At 33.5% G+C, this 18733-nt stretch overlaps 1 protein-coding gene across 2 annotated transcripts; it reads right to left on the bottom strand.

The window, feature by feature from the left end:
• Nucleotides 1-1423: 1423 nt before the first annotated feature.
• Nucleotides 1424-11262, bottom strand: LOC123226974 (probable protein kinase UbiB). 2 transcript variants are annotated; one of them, XM_044651566.1, is made up of 20 exons: nucleotides 10668-11262; nucleotides 10488-10562; nucleotides 10171-10398; nucleotides 9515-9601; nucleotides 9342-9431; nucleotides 9129-9255; nucleotides 8815-8915; nucleotides 8056-8224; nucleotides 7759-7880; nucleotides 7123-7251; nucleotides 6940-7038; nucleotides 6781-6838; nucleotides 6627-6702; nucleotides 6413-6542; nucleotides 4983-5001; nucleotides 4844-4892; nucleotides 3137-3209; nucleotides 2851-3045; nucleotides 2484-2577; nucleotides 1424-2326 (listed from the first exon to the last, which is right to left on the bottom strand). In XM_044651566.1, the coding sequence occupies exons 2-20, from the start codon at nucleotides 10560-10562 to the stop codon at nucleotides 1551-1553; spliced, it is 2697 nt and encodes an 898-aa protein (XP_044507501.1). In that variant the 5' UTR covers nucleotides 10668-11262; the 3' UTR covers nucleotides 1424-1550. The 2 variants fall into 2 exon arrangements, with proteins under 2 accessions (XP_044507501.1, XP_044507500.1); XM_044651565.1 differs by having other exon boundaries at nucleotides 4844-5001.
• Nucleotides 11263-18733: the final 7471 nt, after the last annotated feature.

Below are 18733 nucleotides of genomic sequence, written 5' to 3'. Positions count from 1 at the left end.
TTTCCTGTTTGTAAGTTGTTATTAATGTGTTGTAGTGTTAGTATGGTGTAAAGGGTAGAGAAGGGATCAACTTCTATTTATAAAGTAAATTATGACTTTTCATCAAAATCACATACTTATAATCAGTTACATCTTTCATTAGTCTGACTAATATGGTTGAATGATCATACTTAGAATTGTGTGTATATTTTTTTAATCTCCTAATAATATATGAATAATCATATTGAGCTATCAGATCACTTCGGTTTTTCTTCAATTGAGTGGGACATCAAAATGTCCAAACATATCTCTATATAATGTTCTTAAGATAGCATTATCTTATCATTCTTTCTTTTAATTTCACACCGAAAAAAAACACTCAAAGTTAGAAGCTATAAATCCTTTAATTTTATGTATTATTTAAAGACTAGTACCAAAAATGTGCATATCATCTACATATATATAAACATATAATCACACATTCATCGTCGACTAGTTTAGAATAAACATATTTATGTATTTCAATAGAAGAAAAACCATCACATAAAAATGCATAATCAAACTTCTCATGCCACTATTTGGGTGTTTGATTTAGGCCATACAAAGAGACTTTTAAGTCCTCCATGACACCACAAAATTATTCTCAAAATTAACTTGTTCATTTTGTGCAATTTGGTACATTAGAAATACATTAATTAAGTTGGAAATTACATTATAATTTTTCTTGAGATTATGCAGTAAAAAATTAAGGGTTTAGGGGTAAGGGTGAAAAATTTGGTTTGATATTATAATCGAACTAAAAATGACCAAAATAACATTGTTTTAATGAATTTATATCGAAAATTTTTAAGTTCATATGTTTGACGATTTGAATACCCCATAAGCTCAAATTCAAACTCAAACTAGATAATACAAAATTTTTAGGTGCTAGTTTGAGTTCAAACTCGCTAAACTAAATTCGTTTCAAACTTATTTAAATCGAGTCAACTCGACTCAAATCCATCCTTAAGAAAAAGAATTGTAAATATAGGATATTCTTATATAAAATTTTATCAAATAACTATCTTACTACTCAATAGCGTAACCATTTCTCTCTCTCTCTCTTCCTTTTTATAACACTAGGTCATTACAAAATAATTTTTTTTTTCCATCTAAAACTTCACAAACCAAATAATTCCTTCAACATCCTTGAGCACATTGCATACTATTAGAAGATTTAGCATGCCAGCTGATAAAAAACTCTACAAAAACACTTCCAACAATAAATCGATAAGACAAAGATTTCTCTAAGTTGAAACAAGCAGGTAAAACTTTCAACAATGCAATGAGATCAATTTTGTTAAAAAGGTTGCTTTGGCTATTATCACCCAACAATGCTTTGCCGATATATCAGTACATCACTAGATAATTAAACTTCTGAATTCCAACCACCAAACCCAGATGATAAAATAATGACAACTTTCTTTTATTCAATATCATAACTTGATTAAAATGTATACTTATTCAGCTTTTGTGGAAGCAATATAAGATGAGGATATAATTTATACAATGGGAATATGAGATACTCAATTTCAGCGAGTGAGAGGCCTGTCAAAGTCCTTGACTTTACTATACTCCACCGGCAGTGGGATATTGAGCTCGGAACAAACCAACTCCATGATTCTTGCAGTTGTAGCACCATATGACATTTTATTCAATGACACTGCTATAGCAAATCTGTTTTTTATGTCACAGAAACCCGTTGATCCGCCCATGCCTGAGTGCCCGAAACCGATAATTGATCCATCAGCAGCTTTATTCCTCTTAAACCCCAGTCCAAATTGCCCATTTGGCAAGGCCAAATGCCCATATTCACCCACACCCAGGAACGCGTCATGAATTCTAGGGTTATTAAAAATCTTGCCACCCATATTTATGGGCCCAGTGCTAGCATCACCACTAGCATCTTTAGCCTTATTATTTGTATTGTCCTCTGAAGGAGAAGGCACATCCTTGTTTTTCTTACCATTTGGTTTTTTTGACTTCTCTTGAGAAGGAAATTTGGGGATGTGAGGGTGACTGCCAAGCGGTGGATTGGATAAAGAGGAATGTGGGGGTGGAATCTCTCCCCCATCAGCTAGAGTTGCATAGTAGCGTGCGACTGCACGAGCTGAGCAATGTAAATTACAAGAAGGAATGACAGCACGGCGAACGCACAAGATGTTGAAGAAAACTGGCAAGGAGGTGACGATCTCTGCAACTTTGTCATGCTGGAACTCAGGGGGTAGAGCAGAATAATAAGATGTGTCCGAGTACTTTACGCGATCATATTCATCTATTGAAAGAGTTGGAAGTCGAGATTCCACACCTGAAGGATAGACATTGAAAGGCATCATAATGTCATCGATTACGGTAGACTACAAAATTTCTGTTCTTTTTATTAGAATATAATTTTGTACACATGTACCTGTAAGCTTTGTACGAAGTAACATGAGAAGATTAAGAAAGTGGAGTTTGACGAGTACCTGGTGGAATTCCAACATACAACTCCCCTTCTATATTTAGGGGTCGAACGAATATTTCTTCAAGAATCTCCTGAAATTTCTTGCCAGATGCTCGCTGTATTATTGAAATCTATCATTAGCATAGGGGACTACATAGAGAAGTTGAAAATATAGTCAAATTCTTTGATCACTCTGAAGGCCAACAAAAAGATCTACTCACAATCAATCCAGCTGGCATACCTAGAATCACATGGCATCTTTACACATCAACATATAAATATAGGCAAGATATTTGTTAACTACAGATTTCAGGGTTCATAAATCTTCTGATTGAAACCATAGTTGAAACTTATATTCAATTGAAAGCAACAGAAGCAAGCTATAATACCTCAATTATTGCACCACACAGCCAACCGAAAGACAGATAGTGATAGACCTGCTTTTGGCCTGGTTTACTTTGAGGTTCTAATGCAGCAATTTTACTCAAACAAACATCCCAGTCAGTAAATTGAATGGGATTTTCCTGTCCCATCTCATCTAAAGCATTGTGCAAACCACTAGTATGGTTAAGCACATGATGGACCTAAAATCCAAAACCAAGTTATGTTCAGTTACCTTCATAAGAATGGCTAACCACAGGGCATGTCTAAAAAGGTCATAGGATAAGATTAAACCTTTATGAGATCTTTTCCATTTGATCCGAATTCAGGCCAAATGTCAGCAACATTATCCTCAAGCTTGAGTTTTCTGCAAGACAAAATGCCAAAATTTGTAAAATTGAAGAACAGCTAAACTAACATTGACAATTGAGATCACACACTGGTCTCTCATGTACCAAAGTATCCATTAATTTGAGAATCTTTATGGATCAATTTGCTGTTTGAAGATTTGTTCCCAGTACAAATCATTCACAAATTCACAGAATCTTTTTGGAATTCTATAGGGTATGATAGAATAGTTCGTGAACTAAAGCCATATGATTTCAAACCCGGATTATTTAATTATCTCAAAATACACCAAGTGTGATATAATGAAAGGAGCTCTGAAGTCTACACTATTACTACATCTTTCACTAACTAAAATGAATAATCTGAGTTCGCTTTGTAAGTATGTATCGTTGGTCTCTCACATCTTTGAGCTTATTGGATTAAATATCAATGTTGATATCCAGCTTAAGCTTTTAGGTAGAGTGGTAACTTAACACAATATCATTGCCAAAGGTTGCAAAGTTTAAATCCCTACATTTCAACTAGATTAGAAAAAAAGAAAAAGAAAATCCATGTTCTATAAGAGAGTCTATTGGATAAATATCAATGTTAACAAGCCCCTCCCTACCTACTAGCTTAAGATTTTAGATAGAGGGGTATCCTTACACCTAAAATAAAGATTTTTGTTATTTTGCTCATGATGAATGGCATGAAATGCACTAGAAACTTAAATATTTTTTTTTTGTAAGTAATTTTTTCAGGTTTGACAAACATGGCAAAAACTCGAACCCAAGTCATCTTCCTAAAAGTTTTAATGTTCCACCAGTTTTGCTAACCCTTGATTTTTTGTTTTGGAATCAAGGATTAGTTTGGATTTTTATACAAAAAGTCCTAGAAACTTGAAATATTGGGTAACAATGTGTAAAACCAGTCAATAAAACTCAGGTTGAGGGACACTTTGGTAGCCAAATCTTATGATTTTAATTTTTTAATTCTAAATTTCTTAAATAAACAAAAGAAGTAGGTGTATCACAAGAAAACCAAAGGTTTGATGCTAGTTAGGACATTTACAAATGCATATCTCTATTGGTTAAGAAGTTCTCAAGTAATATATATGGCATAGTCATCTTTTCTTCATTTACTCAATTACAGGAAAGAACTCTACTTTTCTTTCAAGAAGAGAAATAGATTTATCTCCAGGCATCAATATTTTGGACTATGTCCAACTATATTACAATAATACCATGATCCTCAATAAAATATATTTTCTGTATTTCTGAAAAGAGACCGAGAAAAAAACTGAGGAAAATCACCAAAATTTAAAAAAGTCATGCAAGTAAATCTCTAACCATATCAACATTTAATTCTGCCGGATCATATTGAACTAAGTGCTATGTATAACAAAGTCCTTTGACATGCAGTTTAAGTGGACCATCCAAAACATCAGAAAATCTTGCCTTGTAAAAAAAAAAAAAAAAAAAAAAAGAAGAAACACTTCTCTAATATGTATAGCCAGACCTCAACAACATAAATTAGAAACCTGATTATCTGTTGTATATTTGCAGGGAATAGATATTAATGGACATAAAATAACTAGCCAAATAGAATTTTAGCACAGCAAAGCATACAGATTTACAAACATAAAGCATAGTACCCATAAGAACATTAACATACCCTTTGTCAACAAGCCAGTGTAACAATCCTGCTGTAATGCCCTTTGTTACTGAAAGAACATTAAAAAGACTATCAGGCTGAACAGGACGAGGATCATATCTACCAAGCACTCCAGCAGCAGTATCTATAATCACCTTACCATCCTTGTACGCACAAACCTGAAGACATCATTAATGAAAATCTCATAAAAAATTAAGAAAAATTGTCGCTTCAATTCTGCTTTTTCATATTTTGGCATCCAAAAATAGAGAAATAAGCTCATTAATAATCCAACAAACTGTACATATTTTTCTTCAGTATTCACTATAAATGCCTATTCCTATTAAACTTTCTCTTGATATCAAAATAGTATAAACATATTATTTATAGCATTCTCCACTTTAATCTTAGAGAGGTAGATTAAGGTTTTGTTCATGTCTACAACAAAAGGAAGTCTCTCAAGGTAACCCATGTTACCAACCACCTAGGAGTATAGTGATACGAACTTTATGAGAACCACTCTTCAAAAACTAGCTATTGAAATGGGTGAACTCAAGACCATATAAACCACACACTAGTTGTTCATACTTTTCAATGTGGGATCTAAGTCTCATACTTTACATTTAGGATCTTAACATACCACCACTCTTCGCAACCCCGATGCCCAAGTGGGTTGGTTGTACGCTAGCTCCTTGCTAGTCCCGAGAGAACATTATAATATCGGCATCACCACCTGTGTCGCACGATTGCAACTGAAAAACGTGATAATAGTTCTGATATCAAATGATACGAACTTTAGAAGAACCACACTTTAAAAATTAGCTATTGAGATGAGAGAACCCAAGCTCATATAAACCCCACACTAGTTGCTCATACTTTTCACTATGTGATCCAAGTTCCATGCCTAGCACTTAGGATCTTAACACATAGTTTTGCTTCCCAGCTTTGTTTAGCAGCAATACAGGTGATGTTCAGGATTTAATGATCTTGGAGATTAGCTCTACTAGCCATTCAGCAGACATCTCCACTTCCAGTATTTTGGATGAGTCACATAAATTTCAGACTAAATAAGTGTTATTGTTTATAAAGCAATACAGGTAATCAGGTTTGTTATATGCAAAGTCCTGCATTTGCATACAAATCTATTTCCAGCAACATATTAAATGTCACCATACCAAAAGAAAAGTAGCTCAACAACTTATATCATATCTATAACATTTGCAGACACTGGATCATTCAATGTTCTCCAGAGGATAGAGGCATTAATTAGTTATCATTGTTTATTGGTTGTATTTGATAATAATAAAAATAATCATTGTTATTATTATTTTTCATTTAATAACTGGTTACACTTTAAATAATTGAAAAAAAAAAAAAGGCTTCTAAAAAGGTCAATGGGCTCAATCAACTTATTCTCTGTTAACTGAGACTAATACAACACCCCAAGCATGGAAGACTAACGGCCCTAAAGTAGAAGGGAAAGATATAGAAAGTAAACAAAAATAATATTACAAGCTTTGAAAATGAAATAATTGAAAGATACCATTCAGGTTATTAAGCTGTCATGCAAAAATTAAAATTGATGCAGACCTGAATTCCAAGTATTTTGTCCTCATTCCCCAACTGAACTAAGAATTCCCTCAACTTGGCCTCCACTTCAGAATGGGTTGGAGAATCATAAATCCATTGGGGATTTGTTGCTGGTCCCTTGTTCATGTTTCTAAGCAGTTAAATTACATTGTAGTCAGATATATGACAGTAGCAAATGCAATGAAATGACATATCAAGTTTAGAATGAACTGACCCTTCTAAAACAGATTCAGCAAATGGTCTCATAATATCCAGATATACAATGCGAACATTCATCATAGATGAAAGACCTGAACAATGTTAGACAGTGAGGTAAAAATGCAAAGTTGGTTAAAAAAATGTAAGCAATTGAGGCCTCTATACCATACCTCTAAGAAGAGTAAGGACTTTTGAAAACATCACAAAATCACCAGGGAAGGCATCAAACTGGAACCAAAGTATTTAACTATGTTATAAAAATATAAACGTTAATTTTTAATGAATGTCTCAGACAAACATATTGACAAAGGGAGATGGTATGGCCTTACAGGATCAAAGCGTTTAATTTCTTTTTCGGTAAACTGCATCTTTTCCTGTATATGTTTCATGCTTTTTGCCTTTTCCTGAGTTATAGCTTCCCTGGTTTTCTGTACACAAGGAGATTAGCTTCATTTAATGTACACAAGGAGAATCCCAGTTGAGAAGAGAATCTCAGAGTAGGGTAAACATACATGAGATTCATCTGCTGGCGTGGACTCACGGAAGAATAGAGTTGTGACCTCCATAGCCTGCTCAGGCATGTCTAGACGCAGCTTAAGTCCCATTTCTGCCATGGCAGACAAAAGAGCTACATGGTCTCCCTATGAAAAAGACAAAAATATTCATTTCTTAGTTTGCAAAGAGAAATAGTTTGAAGATATGTCTAAAGCAGAAAGACAAGCTTTAACAAAGGTTAATCAATTCAAACTCTTAAGGACTCAGATTTAAAATTCTGATAAAAAATAAAATTTTAAAAAAGTCATATACAAATCCGACTCACAAAGTTGATGAAAAATATTGAAAAAAAGATATTCTCCCCCATCAAATCAAGCTAGTAGCACTATGATAAATACCTAACAAGCTAAGTACATAAACTAATGAAGGTCTAGCCTCAGGCATTTAATGAAAATAATGAATGTTGAGAGAGTAAATGATTATTGCTAAGAAGAAACAAACAAGAGTCCTTCATGCAAGGGCAATTAACTTATAGACACTCACACAATCAATATATTGCGTCATCAGATAATTTTTCAAATTTGTACAAGTTCTTTATAATATCATTTTTATGACGAAAAAAATAACAAAAAATTTGACCCAAACAGCCAAACCTCTGCACAAGCCAACAAAAATTTTGCAAGTGCTTGTTTCACTGAGTTTGATAGTTTCTTCGTGAGCCCAAAATCAAGCAAAATTGGACGGTGGGGAGCCTCCTTGCTAACAAGGAAATTTCCTGCATTAAAACACCCAGAAAGCATTGAAGTAGGTCAGAGGAATTGACTGTAGAACAAGTGGTATATTAGTAATCAATTTTCATTGTAGTGCTAATATTAGAATTCATTCTGAAGGTGAAAAATACTGTTTAAGACATAAAGGATAAATAAAAGAAATCACTTGAGAACAAATACCAGGATGAGGATCGCCATTGAAAAATCCATCAACAAAAATTTGGTGGGCATATGCACGTGTAATTTCTTCCACAATTTTCCGCTTGTCAACACCAGAAGCTTCCAGAGATTCAGAGTCATTTAAACGTATCCCATCCATATACTCCAGCATGAGGACAGATTCAGTTGACTGAGAATTTAAAAAGAAAAAAAAAATGAATATTAAGCATTTGAAAATGAAAAGGCAGTGTTATTTGTTAAAAGAATATGCCTGAAATATAAAACTTGAAATTATTTTCTTTGGGACAAAAGTTTTCTGCTTCATTAGATATTCTCCAAAATCTCAGACATGATGATGAAAAAGAATAGAGAGGAAGGAGATAGGCTGATACAGATGAAGGCTAGGAATTCAGAAAATAAAGTTCCTGCTCTGATACCATATGAACTTGTATGGTATAAAAAAGTTTTTCATATATTTTGATCTGTATTGGTACAGATATATATAACTATACAAGAGGCTAAATCTGGTAAGAATCCTAGAGAATAAAAAATAATTAACAGTTTTAATTGACAACTATTCATTAGCTATTTTAGGAAACTAAAATACAAACAAATTACACTAATTCAACTTAATTAACACGTGAATCTTGCAACAATAACAAAAGCATAAACAAATATTCCAGACTTTTCACTCTACAAATTTAAACATAACAGTGAGTCACCAAAACCCCAAAATGCAGACCCAGCACTTTAAATTTGAATCAGTAGAGAAATTCATGCCTGAATAACTTTGGGAACAAGAACATCCACTCTATTGGCAGACTTGTTATCTTCGCATCTGTTTTTGCAGCAAAGATTGGCATACACAGTTCTAGTATTTTCTACAAACACAAAACAAGCATCGATAAGAAAAATAAGTGAGCATGAACAAGAAAATTAATCCATACATTGTAAATGCAAGGACATTCCCTAATTATCTTATCAAAACTCATGCACGGATCACATATTGCAGGAACAAGAAACAGCCGCTTTTTGTTGAAAAAAGAAAAATAGAAAAAAAATCCTCTGCCCATTCAAGGAAAAAATAAGCATACCCTCTTCAAGTTTGAAGTCAAGTTCTTTTGGAGCTTCTCTGCACCACTCGTCTAAAACAGGTTTGAAGTTATATACAGGGTCTGCCCAAGCTATCCAGTCGACAATGTATTTTACATCCTTCAGGTCCTATAAAATTAGGCCATACCTAAAAACCATTTAATCACTGCAACTTTTACTTAGCATCAAAATTTTATAAACAAAGCATATAAAACCTCCAAGAAAATTGTCTTGATGCCCGGATGTTGAACTTTGACAACCACATCCCGCCCATCAATCAGCTTGGCACGGTGGACTTGTGCAATCTGCATAGCGTAAAACATAAAAATCCCATAATTCAGTGACTGATTCAATAGTTAATACGACCAATTATAGTAGAGGATCTTACTGATGCTGTTGCCAAAGGAGTTCTGACAAAATCCATGAAGACATCGTCGATGGATTTTCCCAACTCTTTTTCTATGGTCTGACGAACCTGTGTAAACAACACTGACCACATTTAAACATTCCAAAAATGTAGGAATATGCACATACCCTAGGGGAGTCTTGACAGCGGCCACATGAGGCCTTCAAGGCCACCGTACACCCAATTTTCCTCTTTTTATTTTAATTTTAACCTTCTTAAAACCCGATAAATTTGATGATTCTGGTTGGAAAAGGAAAATGATATCGTTTGATATGGGGTGAATGGTGGCCATAGCTGATAAATTTTGAGAATATTTTGGTGAAATTTGGTTGGATCATAGAATGAAACCCTTTGAGGTTTTGGCAAAGCATGTCGTCAGCCCTCTAAAGTTTTTTGGACGAGAGTATTTTATTTATGAATGGCCAAAACACTAACGCCAGTATCCCCCGTCTAATTATTAAAAATTAAAACAAAGGTTTAAGAATTAGACCAAATAATAAACCGTTTTGAGGTTAGACCATTTTGATCCCTTTACCATTTTGAAGGTAAAGGGTTCTATAATTACTAAGTGCCAAAACAAACAGTTAGATTTCCATAGTATTGTAATACGCAAAGTTGACAGGTAGAAGAAGAATCACCTCAAGTAAAGGGCGAGGAGGAAGCGAGTCCTGAAGCTTTTTGAGCTGAGAAATGTACTCCGCTGGAAGCACATCAGCACGTGCTGATAAGTACTGTCCAATTTTCACCCATAGGCCGCTCAACTCTACCATCAAATTCACAACACTCCGAGCATTTCGCTTATGAGCCTTCTCCCATAATTCAGCTCTTTCAGACTTTTTGGTCCATTTCTCTTTCACTTGAACACCCTTTAATAAAAATTAACACCATATTATAAGTCAGTCAAATTTCCATCCACTTGGCATCAAGACAATAAGCAGTAACGAACGAGCTTTACCTTGTAGTCCAGGAAAATCTTCAAGGCCATCTTGAGTACTTTCATGCGTCTTCTGTAAATGTTTCCCCATGCCATCTGAAATAATAACAATTGCATACCCATTCAGCCTTAAGAAAATTTACTTCAATGCATGTGTATGAATATAACAAACACGCCCTTCAACACTACAAAGGAAATTACCTGAAGGTCTGATGTTATGTGACGTCGTTTTACAACAGGAGAACTTCTATTGACTTGGTTTGTTCAGCGCTCATCACCTGACCTCTATTATATATGTCATTAACAACCGGCTTCATTGCATTAAGAAAAACTGAGGGCCAATAGTCAGCAAACACTTTTTACAGAAAAGAAGTCAATTGATGAGCATATGTAGCGTGGAATGAAGGGGAGAGAATAAGGGTGTTTAATTAATTGGAAGGAGCGGCTTAAAGCTTCAAGCACACACTATAAGTGCATATTTCATCCATAAAAATTTAGGATTCAAGCGTTTTTTTTCCAAGATTTGCAACAAAAGTCCAATGCATAAAGCCAACAAGAATTAACCCCAAACATGCATAAAACAAGGCCAAGATTCATGAAATCCGAGAGAAGAAAGTGACGTCCCTGCTCACCTAAAATTTGCTCCAACAAAGTTGGCGGCAGGTTGGTTCTTCAAGATTTTGGTTGTCAGAGAAAGTCCCCTACCTGTCAAATTTCTTCCCTTCAGCTGTCAGAAGGTTGCTCTTTGATTTGCAACTTTAATGGGGAAGGAAAAGAGGCGGAATCCACCTTTAAACCTGGTGGGAAGTTGCTTAAATATGCAATACATCCCACCTCATTTATGGTTTTATTTTTGTTTTTTATTTATTTATTTATTTTTTTTTTTGTCAATACATATTTGGGTGGCCAAATCCAAGGCCCCTTTTATTTTGACCCAATCAGAATTCTATTTTTAATTTTGACCTAGATTAAATATAAAACTATCATATGTATGCAAATCACAATTTCATTCATGAAGATAAGTTAACCATCAAATCATTATACCCATAAATCTTCAACTTCATGTTTCTACACATAGGTTAAAGATAGATAAATATATCTTAATCCACTATATTTTGAAATATATAAAACATAAAGAGAATTCATGAAGAATTCAGAAGATATTGATTTCTCTTACCCGACTCATTTATTTAATGATAGATAAAAATAACTTGAGTTTTTCTATTTGTAACTTGTTGCTATTAATGTGTTGTAGTGTTAGTATGGTGTAAAGGGTAAAGAAGGGATCAACTTCTATTTATAAAGTAAATTATGACTTTTCAACAAAAATCATATACTTATAATCAGTTACATCTTTCATTAGTCTGACCAATGTGGTTGAATGATTATACTTAGAATTGTGTGTATATTTTCTTAATCTCCTAATAATATGTGAATAATCATATTGAGCTATCATATCACTTAAGAAAAGAAATTGTAAATATAGGATATTCTCATATAAAATTTTATCAAATAACTATCTTTGAATTGTGTAGTTAGTCCATACATTCATTGAATTGCCTATTCATGAAAGAACTCGTAAATACTTAATGGTTGAAACGTAATCTCCTACCAGTTGCATATGTTAAACAGTGGACCGGTTGTTACATCTCTCCCACCAGATGACCCCTGAAACATAATATCCTACCGGTGGTTTCTTGTATTATTCTTGGCTTCCAGTTTTATGGTGCATTACACAGTTATTGCATAATTAACAATAGAGTTAATAATTAACTCTATTAATGAAAGGGAATGGCATACAGGCAACCGAAAATGGCAAAAACTGAATGAACAGGGAAAACTGCAGGATAGAGACAAAGATGAAATATAACTGTCAATCCATTAATATATTATTGAAGTGGTTGGCTTTTCATGCATCATAAAGTTGTCTTACGAGGGCAATAATTGAATTGTTGAGGGCCATAACTCCCGTAAAAAAGTCTCAGGCATGATTCACGTTCACTGGGACCAATTAAATGAAGAAAAAATAAAAACATGTTGATGAAACTTTTTTTTTTTTCAAACTTTGTAGGGGGAATCTTGTGTTTTTCCATCGTGTTTTTAGCTTTTGCTTTTATGACAGCTAGGTGACATTACCTTCTTTGAGTAATTTTGAAAATTCAAAATTTTTTTATATTTATGAAATTTTAATTTAATTAATAAAATAATTATACATCTATTACCATATATATATCGGGATCTTAAATAAAAGCATTAAAAACATTTTTCATTGGCCTCAGGATATTAAAAAATCCTTGCATAAAATGTTGATTGATTGAGGGGACGCGCAGCCGCCTTACCTGACTGCTTCCGCATCCCCTTTTTATATTAATATTATTACAGTCAATGTTTCGAGAAAGTTGAATTAATAATTTATTGAACTAACACAGAATGGATGTTCCTTTCCTCAAATCTTCCTTCTCAGCTCAGGTCCTCTACCTGACCCACCCGTCTGGAAATAAAAGTTTCAAACAAATATCTGAGCCTCAATAGCGTAGCCATTTCTCTCTCTCTCTTCCTTTTTATAACAGTAGGTCATTACAAAATAAATTATTTTTTTTCCATCTAAAACTTGATAAATCAAATAATTTCTTAAACATTCTTGAGCATATTACATACTAATAGAAGATTTAGCATGTGAGCTGATAAAAAACTCTACAAAAATACTTCCGACAACAAATCAACAAGACAAATATTTCTCCAAATTGAAACAAGTAGGTAAAACTTTCAACAATGCAATAAGATCAATTTTGTTAAAAATGTTGCTTTGGCTATTATCACCCAACAATGCTTTGCCGATATATCAGTATATCACTAAATAATTAAACTTGTGAATTTCAACCACCAGACCTAGATGATAAAATAATGACAACTTTCTTTTATTCAATATCATAACTTGATTGAAATGTATACTTATTCAGCTTAATAATTGATCCATCAGCAGCCTTATTCCTCTTAAACCCCAGTCCAAATTGCCCATTTGGCAAGGCCAAATGCTCATATTCACCCACACCCAGGAACGCATCATGGATTCTAGGGTTATTAAAATTCTTGCCACCCATATTTATGGGCCTAGTGCTATCATCACCACTAGCATCTTTAGCCTTATTATTTGTATTGTTCTCTGAAGCATAAGGCACATCCTTGTTTTTCTCACCTTTTGGTTTTTTGACTTCTCTTGTGAAGGAAATTTGGGGATTTGAGGGTGACTGCCAAGCGGTGGATTGGATAAAGAGGAATGTGGGGGTGGAATCTCTCCCCCATCAGCTAGAGTTTCATAGTAGCGTGCGACTATGATTTTTGTTTTGGAATCAAGGATTAGTCTGGATTTTTTATACAAAAAATCCTAGAAACTTGAAATATTGAGTAATAATGTGTAAAACCGGTCAATAAAACTCAGGTTGAGGAACACTTTGATAGTCAAACCTTTTGATTTTACTTTTTTAATTCTAAATTTCTTAAATAAACAGAAGAAGTAGGTGTATCACAAGAAAACCAAAGGTTTGATTCTAGTTATGACATTTACAAATGCATATCTCTATTGGTTAAGAAGTTCTCAAGTAATATATATTGCATAGTCATCTTTTCTTCATTGACTCAATTACAAGAAAGAACTCTACTTTTCTTTCAAGAAGAGAAATAGATTTATCTCCAGGCATCAATATTTTGGACCATGTCCAACTATTTTACAATAATACCATGATCCTCAATAAAATATATTTTCTGTATTTCTGAAAAGAGACCGAGAAAAAAACTGAGGAAAATCACCAAAATTTAAAAAAGTCATGCAAGTAAATCTCTAACCATATCAACATTTAATTCTGCCGGATCATATTGAACTAAGTGCTATGTATAACAATGTCCTTTGACATGCAGTTTAAGTGGACCATCCAAAACATCAGAAAATCTTGCCTTGTAAAAAAAAAAAAAAAAAAAAAAAAAAGAAGAAACACTTCTCTAATATGTCTAGCCAGACCTCAACAACATAAATTAGAAACCTGATCATCTGTTGTATATTTGCAGGGAATAGATATTAATGGACATAAAATAACTAGCCAAATAGAATTTTAGCACAGCAAAGCATACAGATTTACAAACATAAAGCATAGTACCCATAAGAACATTAACATACCCTTTGTCAACAAGCCAGTGTAACAATCCTGCTGTAATGCCCTTTGTTACCGAAAGAACGTTACAAAGACTATCAGGCTGAACAGGACGAGGATCATATCTACCAAGCACTCCAGCAGCAGTATCTATAATCACCTTACCATCTTTGTACGCACAAACCTGAAGACATCATTAATGAAAATCTCATAAAAAATTAAGAATAATTGTCGCTTCAATTCTGCTTTTTCATATTTTGGCATCCAAAAATAGAGAAATAAGCTCATTGATAATCCAACAAACTGTACATATTTTTCTTCAGTATTCACTATAAATGCCTATTCCTATTAAACTTTCTCTTGATATCAAAATAGTATAAACATATTATTTATAGCATTCTCCACTTTAATCTTAGAGAGGTAGATTAAGGTTTTGTTCATGTCTACAACAAAAGTAAGTCTCTCAAGGTAACCCATGTTACCAACCACCTAGGAGTATAGTGATACGAACCTTATGAGAACCACAACTCAAAATCTAGCTATTGAGACAGGAGAACCCAAAACCATATAAACCCCATACTGGTTGCCTATATTTTCCAATGTGAGATCTAAGTCTCATACCTTACATTTGTGATCTTAATATGCCATCACAATCTGCAGCGCAAAGCCCAAGTGGGCTAGCTATGTGTTGGCTCCCTGCTAATCCCAAACTAACACTGTAATGACGACGTCAGTACCTACGTTGCATGATTGTAACTGGAAAATATGGTGATAGCTCTGATACCAAATAATATGAACCTTAGAAGAACCACACTTTAAAAATTAGCTATTGAGATGGGAGAGTCCAAGGTCATATAAGCCCCACAGTAGTTGCTCATACTTTTCACTGTGTGATCCATGTCTCATACTGTAATACCCTCAGGTGCGTTTCAGGGGTATTTATGTCTTTTGACCCTATTTCGAGATTTTTTCAGTTTTAAATATATATGTTCACATGCATGTGTGTGTGTTTATATATATATAGATATAGAAACAGAAATTTTAAAAAAAAAAGAGAAAAGAAAAAGAAAATGAGATAAGGATTATATAAAGAGAGAAATGTCAAAAAAGCAACTTTTACCCTTTTTCCATCATCTTCTCTGCCTCATCCAGCAGCCAGCTCTCTTCATGCCATTTTATTTTGTTTTGTGAAGATAAAGAAAGGAATTCAAGGAGTTTTGGAAGACAAATAAGAAAAGAAAACAAAAAAAGCACTTTGGAAGCCTTGGTAACCAAAAGATTTCCTTCCTTCCTTTTATCTATGTTTATATGCATGTTATGTGAATATTTTAGTGTGTTTTGGTATTGATTTAAAGTGGTTTTAGTGATAAAGGAAGCAAAACAAAGAGAAGGAAGCCAACTTGCAAGATTTGGCTTGAAACAAGGTAAGGGGTATCATCTTTGATATGTTGCATGTTTTAGGCTTTTGGTTCCTTGTATCTATGTTATAAATGATGATTTTGAAGTTGAGGAATGTTGTTTTTCCATTTGGGGTGTCTATGTGGGTGATTTTGTTGATGACAATAGTTAGATAATATTTACAGTTTTGCCACTGAGTTTGTCCCATGTTTTGATTGTCTTATCTTATGAATCATGGGTGTTATTATAGCTTGTTGGAAAGCTATTTGAATCCTCTTTTCAATGATATATAGATTGTATGAATTAGAGATCATTTGGACTGATAAATATTGTATGAATCATAAGGACTATTTCACCAAATAAACAGAGGAGATAGTTTTTGCCACTGATTTCATCTCACGTTTTGACTATCTTATCTAATGATTTATGAGTGTTATTATATCTTGTTGGAAAGCCCTTGTAATTCTATTTTCAGTGATATATAGCTTGTATGAATTGGGGATCATTTGGACTGTTAAATATTGTATGAACCACAAGGACTGTTTTACCAAATAAACAGAGGAGGTAGTTTTTGCCACTGATTTCATCTCACGTTTTGACTGTCTTATCAAATGAATTATGAGTGCTATTATAGCATTTTGGAAAGCTCTTTGAATCCTCTTTTCAAAAATATATAGCTTGTATGAATTAGAAACCATTTAGGCTATGAAATAGTATGAAAAATAAGGCTGCCCTGTCAAATGAATAGGGTTGTGAACAGTATTTCACAGTTTTGGAAAGGAAAAGAAAGAAAAGAAAGGAAAGAAAGGAGAGAAAAAGAAAAGAAGATGAAAAGAAAGAAAAGCAAGAAAAGGAATTTGGGGTTCAAGATTCAGGGGTCATCCCAAGAGTATGGTTTGGTGAGTTATGAATAAATTTAGATGAAAGCAAAATTAGTAAGATATAAGGCCCGCATACATGCTATGAAGTATGAAGGGGCACTTTACACTACACCACCTATAGTAGGGCATATCCATAATAGGATATAGACCTACAGTAGGGTCTACTCACAATAGAGCATACTCGTAGTAGAGTTCAATTCAGATTCAAGAATGGTGTAGTGTGAGAAAGGAAAAGAGCTCGAGCTTAGAAAAGTATCAAATCCCTATAGTCAACTTCTAGAATAAGACAAATAGGCACCAGATGGGACAAAGTATAACCCAAATAGTAAAGAATGAACTAGATTATCTCCTCGCTTGATTATAGGGGTTATGATGTGAGATTGAGTCTTGAGAGTGAGTTAGAACAGGAAAGGAGAGAGTTTATTAAATTCTTTCCCCTTACTGAGTGTTTTTATCTTTCACTTTCTTTTCTTTCATGATTGCAGGTACAAATGATCGAGGTAGCTACGAGGCAGGGCCAGGTCAACAAAGATAGATCTAGCTGGTTTATATTACATGTATACAGTGGCATGTTCTTATCGACTTTTGACCTTTTTGAGATGATTGTACAGTTGTATATGATTACTCCCTATTTTCAGATATTTTCAGATGAGTTTTCATATGAGTATATACATCTTTTGTTCCCTTCCAGATTTGTAGTTCTCTTGGAATATTTTTTAAACACTTTTAGTGATGCGTTTATTTTAAAGTATTTTAAAAGAAAAAAAATAGACGCTCCGTATATTAATTTATAACATTTCTCCTTCGGTGAGTAGTATTTCTAGAGAGGGATATTACACATACCTTGCACTTAGAATCCTAACACATAATTTTGCTTCCCTGCATTGTTTAGCAGCAATATAGGTTATTTTCATGATTTAAAGATCTTGGAGATTAGCTCTACAAGCCATTCAGCAGACATCTCCATTTCCAGTATTTTGGATGAGTCACATAAATTTCAGACTAAATAAGTGTTATTATTTATAAAGCAATACAGATAATTAGGTTTGTTATATGCAAAGTCCTACATTTACTTACAAATCCATTTCCAGCAACATATTAAGTGTCACCATACCAAAAAAAAAGTAACTCAACAACTTAAATCATATCAACAACATTTGCAGATACTGGATCATCTAATGTTCTTTAAGGGATAAAGGCATTAATTAGTTGCCATTGTTTATTGGTTGTATTTAATAATAATAATCATTATTATTATTATTATTATTTTGCATCTAATAACTGGTTACACTTTAAATAATTGAAAAAAATTGAAGGCTTTTAAAAAAGTCAATGGGTTTAATCAACTTATTCTCTGTTAACTGAGACTACTACAACACCCCAAGCATAAAAAACTAACAACCCTAGAAGTAGAAGGGAAAGATATAGAAAGTAAACAAAAATAATATTACAAGCTTTGAAAATGAAATAATTGGAAAGATACCATTCAGGTTATTAAGCTGTCATGCAAAAATTAAAATTGATGTAGACTTGAATTCCAAGAATTTTGTCCTCATTCCCTAACTGAACTAAGAATTCCCTGAACTTGGCCTCCACTTCAGAATAGGTTGGAGAATCATAAATCCATTAGGGATTCTGGGGATTTGTTGCTAGTCCCTTGTTCATGTTTCTAAGCAGTTAAATTACACTATAGTCAGATATATGACAGTAGCAAATGTAATGAAATGACGTATCAAGTTTAGAATGAACTGACCCTTCTAAAATAGATTCAACAAATGGTCTCATAATATCTAGATATACAATGTGAACATTTATCATAGATAAAGACCTGAACAATGTTAGA

This window comes from Mangifera indica, chromosome 10, assembly GCF_011075055.1.
Source record: "Mangifera indica cultivar Alphonso chromosome 10, CATAS_Mindica_2.1, whole genome shotgun sequence".
NCBI classification, from domain to species: Eukaryota; Viridiplantae; Streptophyta; class Magnoliopsida; order Sapindales; family Anacardiaceae; genus Mangifera; species Mangifera indica.
This window is presented reverse-complemented; position numbering and strand designations above follow the sequence as displayed.

What these genes read in the sequence shown, in the direction of transcription:
- LOC123226974 (XM_044651565.1), bottom strand. Translation starts at nt 10,562, where the DNA reads ATGGCATGGGGAAACATTTACAGAAGACGCATGAAAGTACTCAAGATG. An exon ending in CTCCTCGCCCTTTACTTGAG is followed by an intron (nt 9,602 to 10,170) that starts GTGATTCTTCTT and finishes TTGTTTACACAG; the next exon opens with GTTCGTCAGACCATAGAAAA. An exon ending in GCTGAATCTGTTTTAGAAGG is followed by an intron (nt 6,543 to 6,626) that starts GTCAGTTCATTC and finishes TTAACTGCTTAG; the next exon opens with AAACATGAACAAGGGACCAG.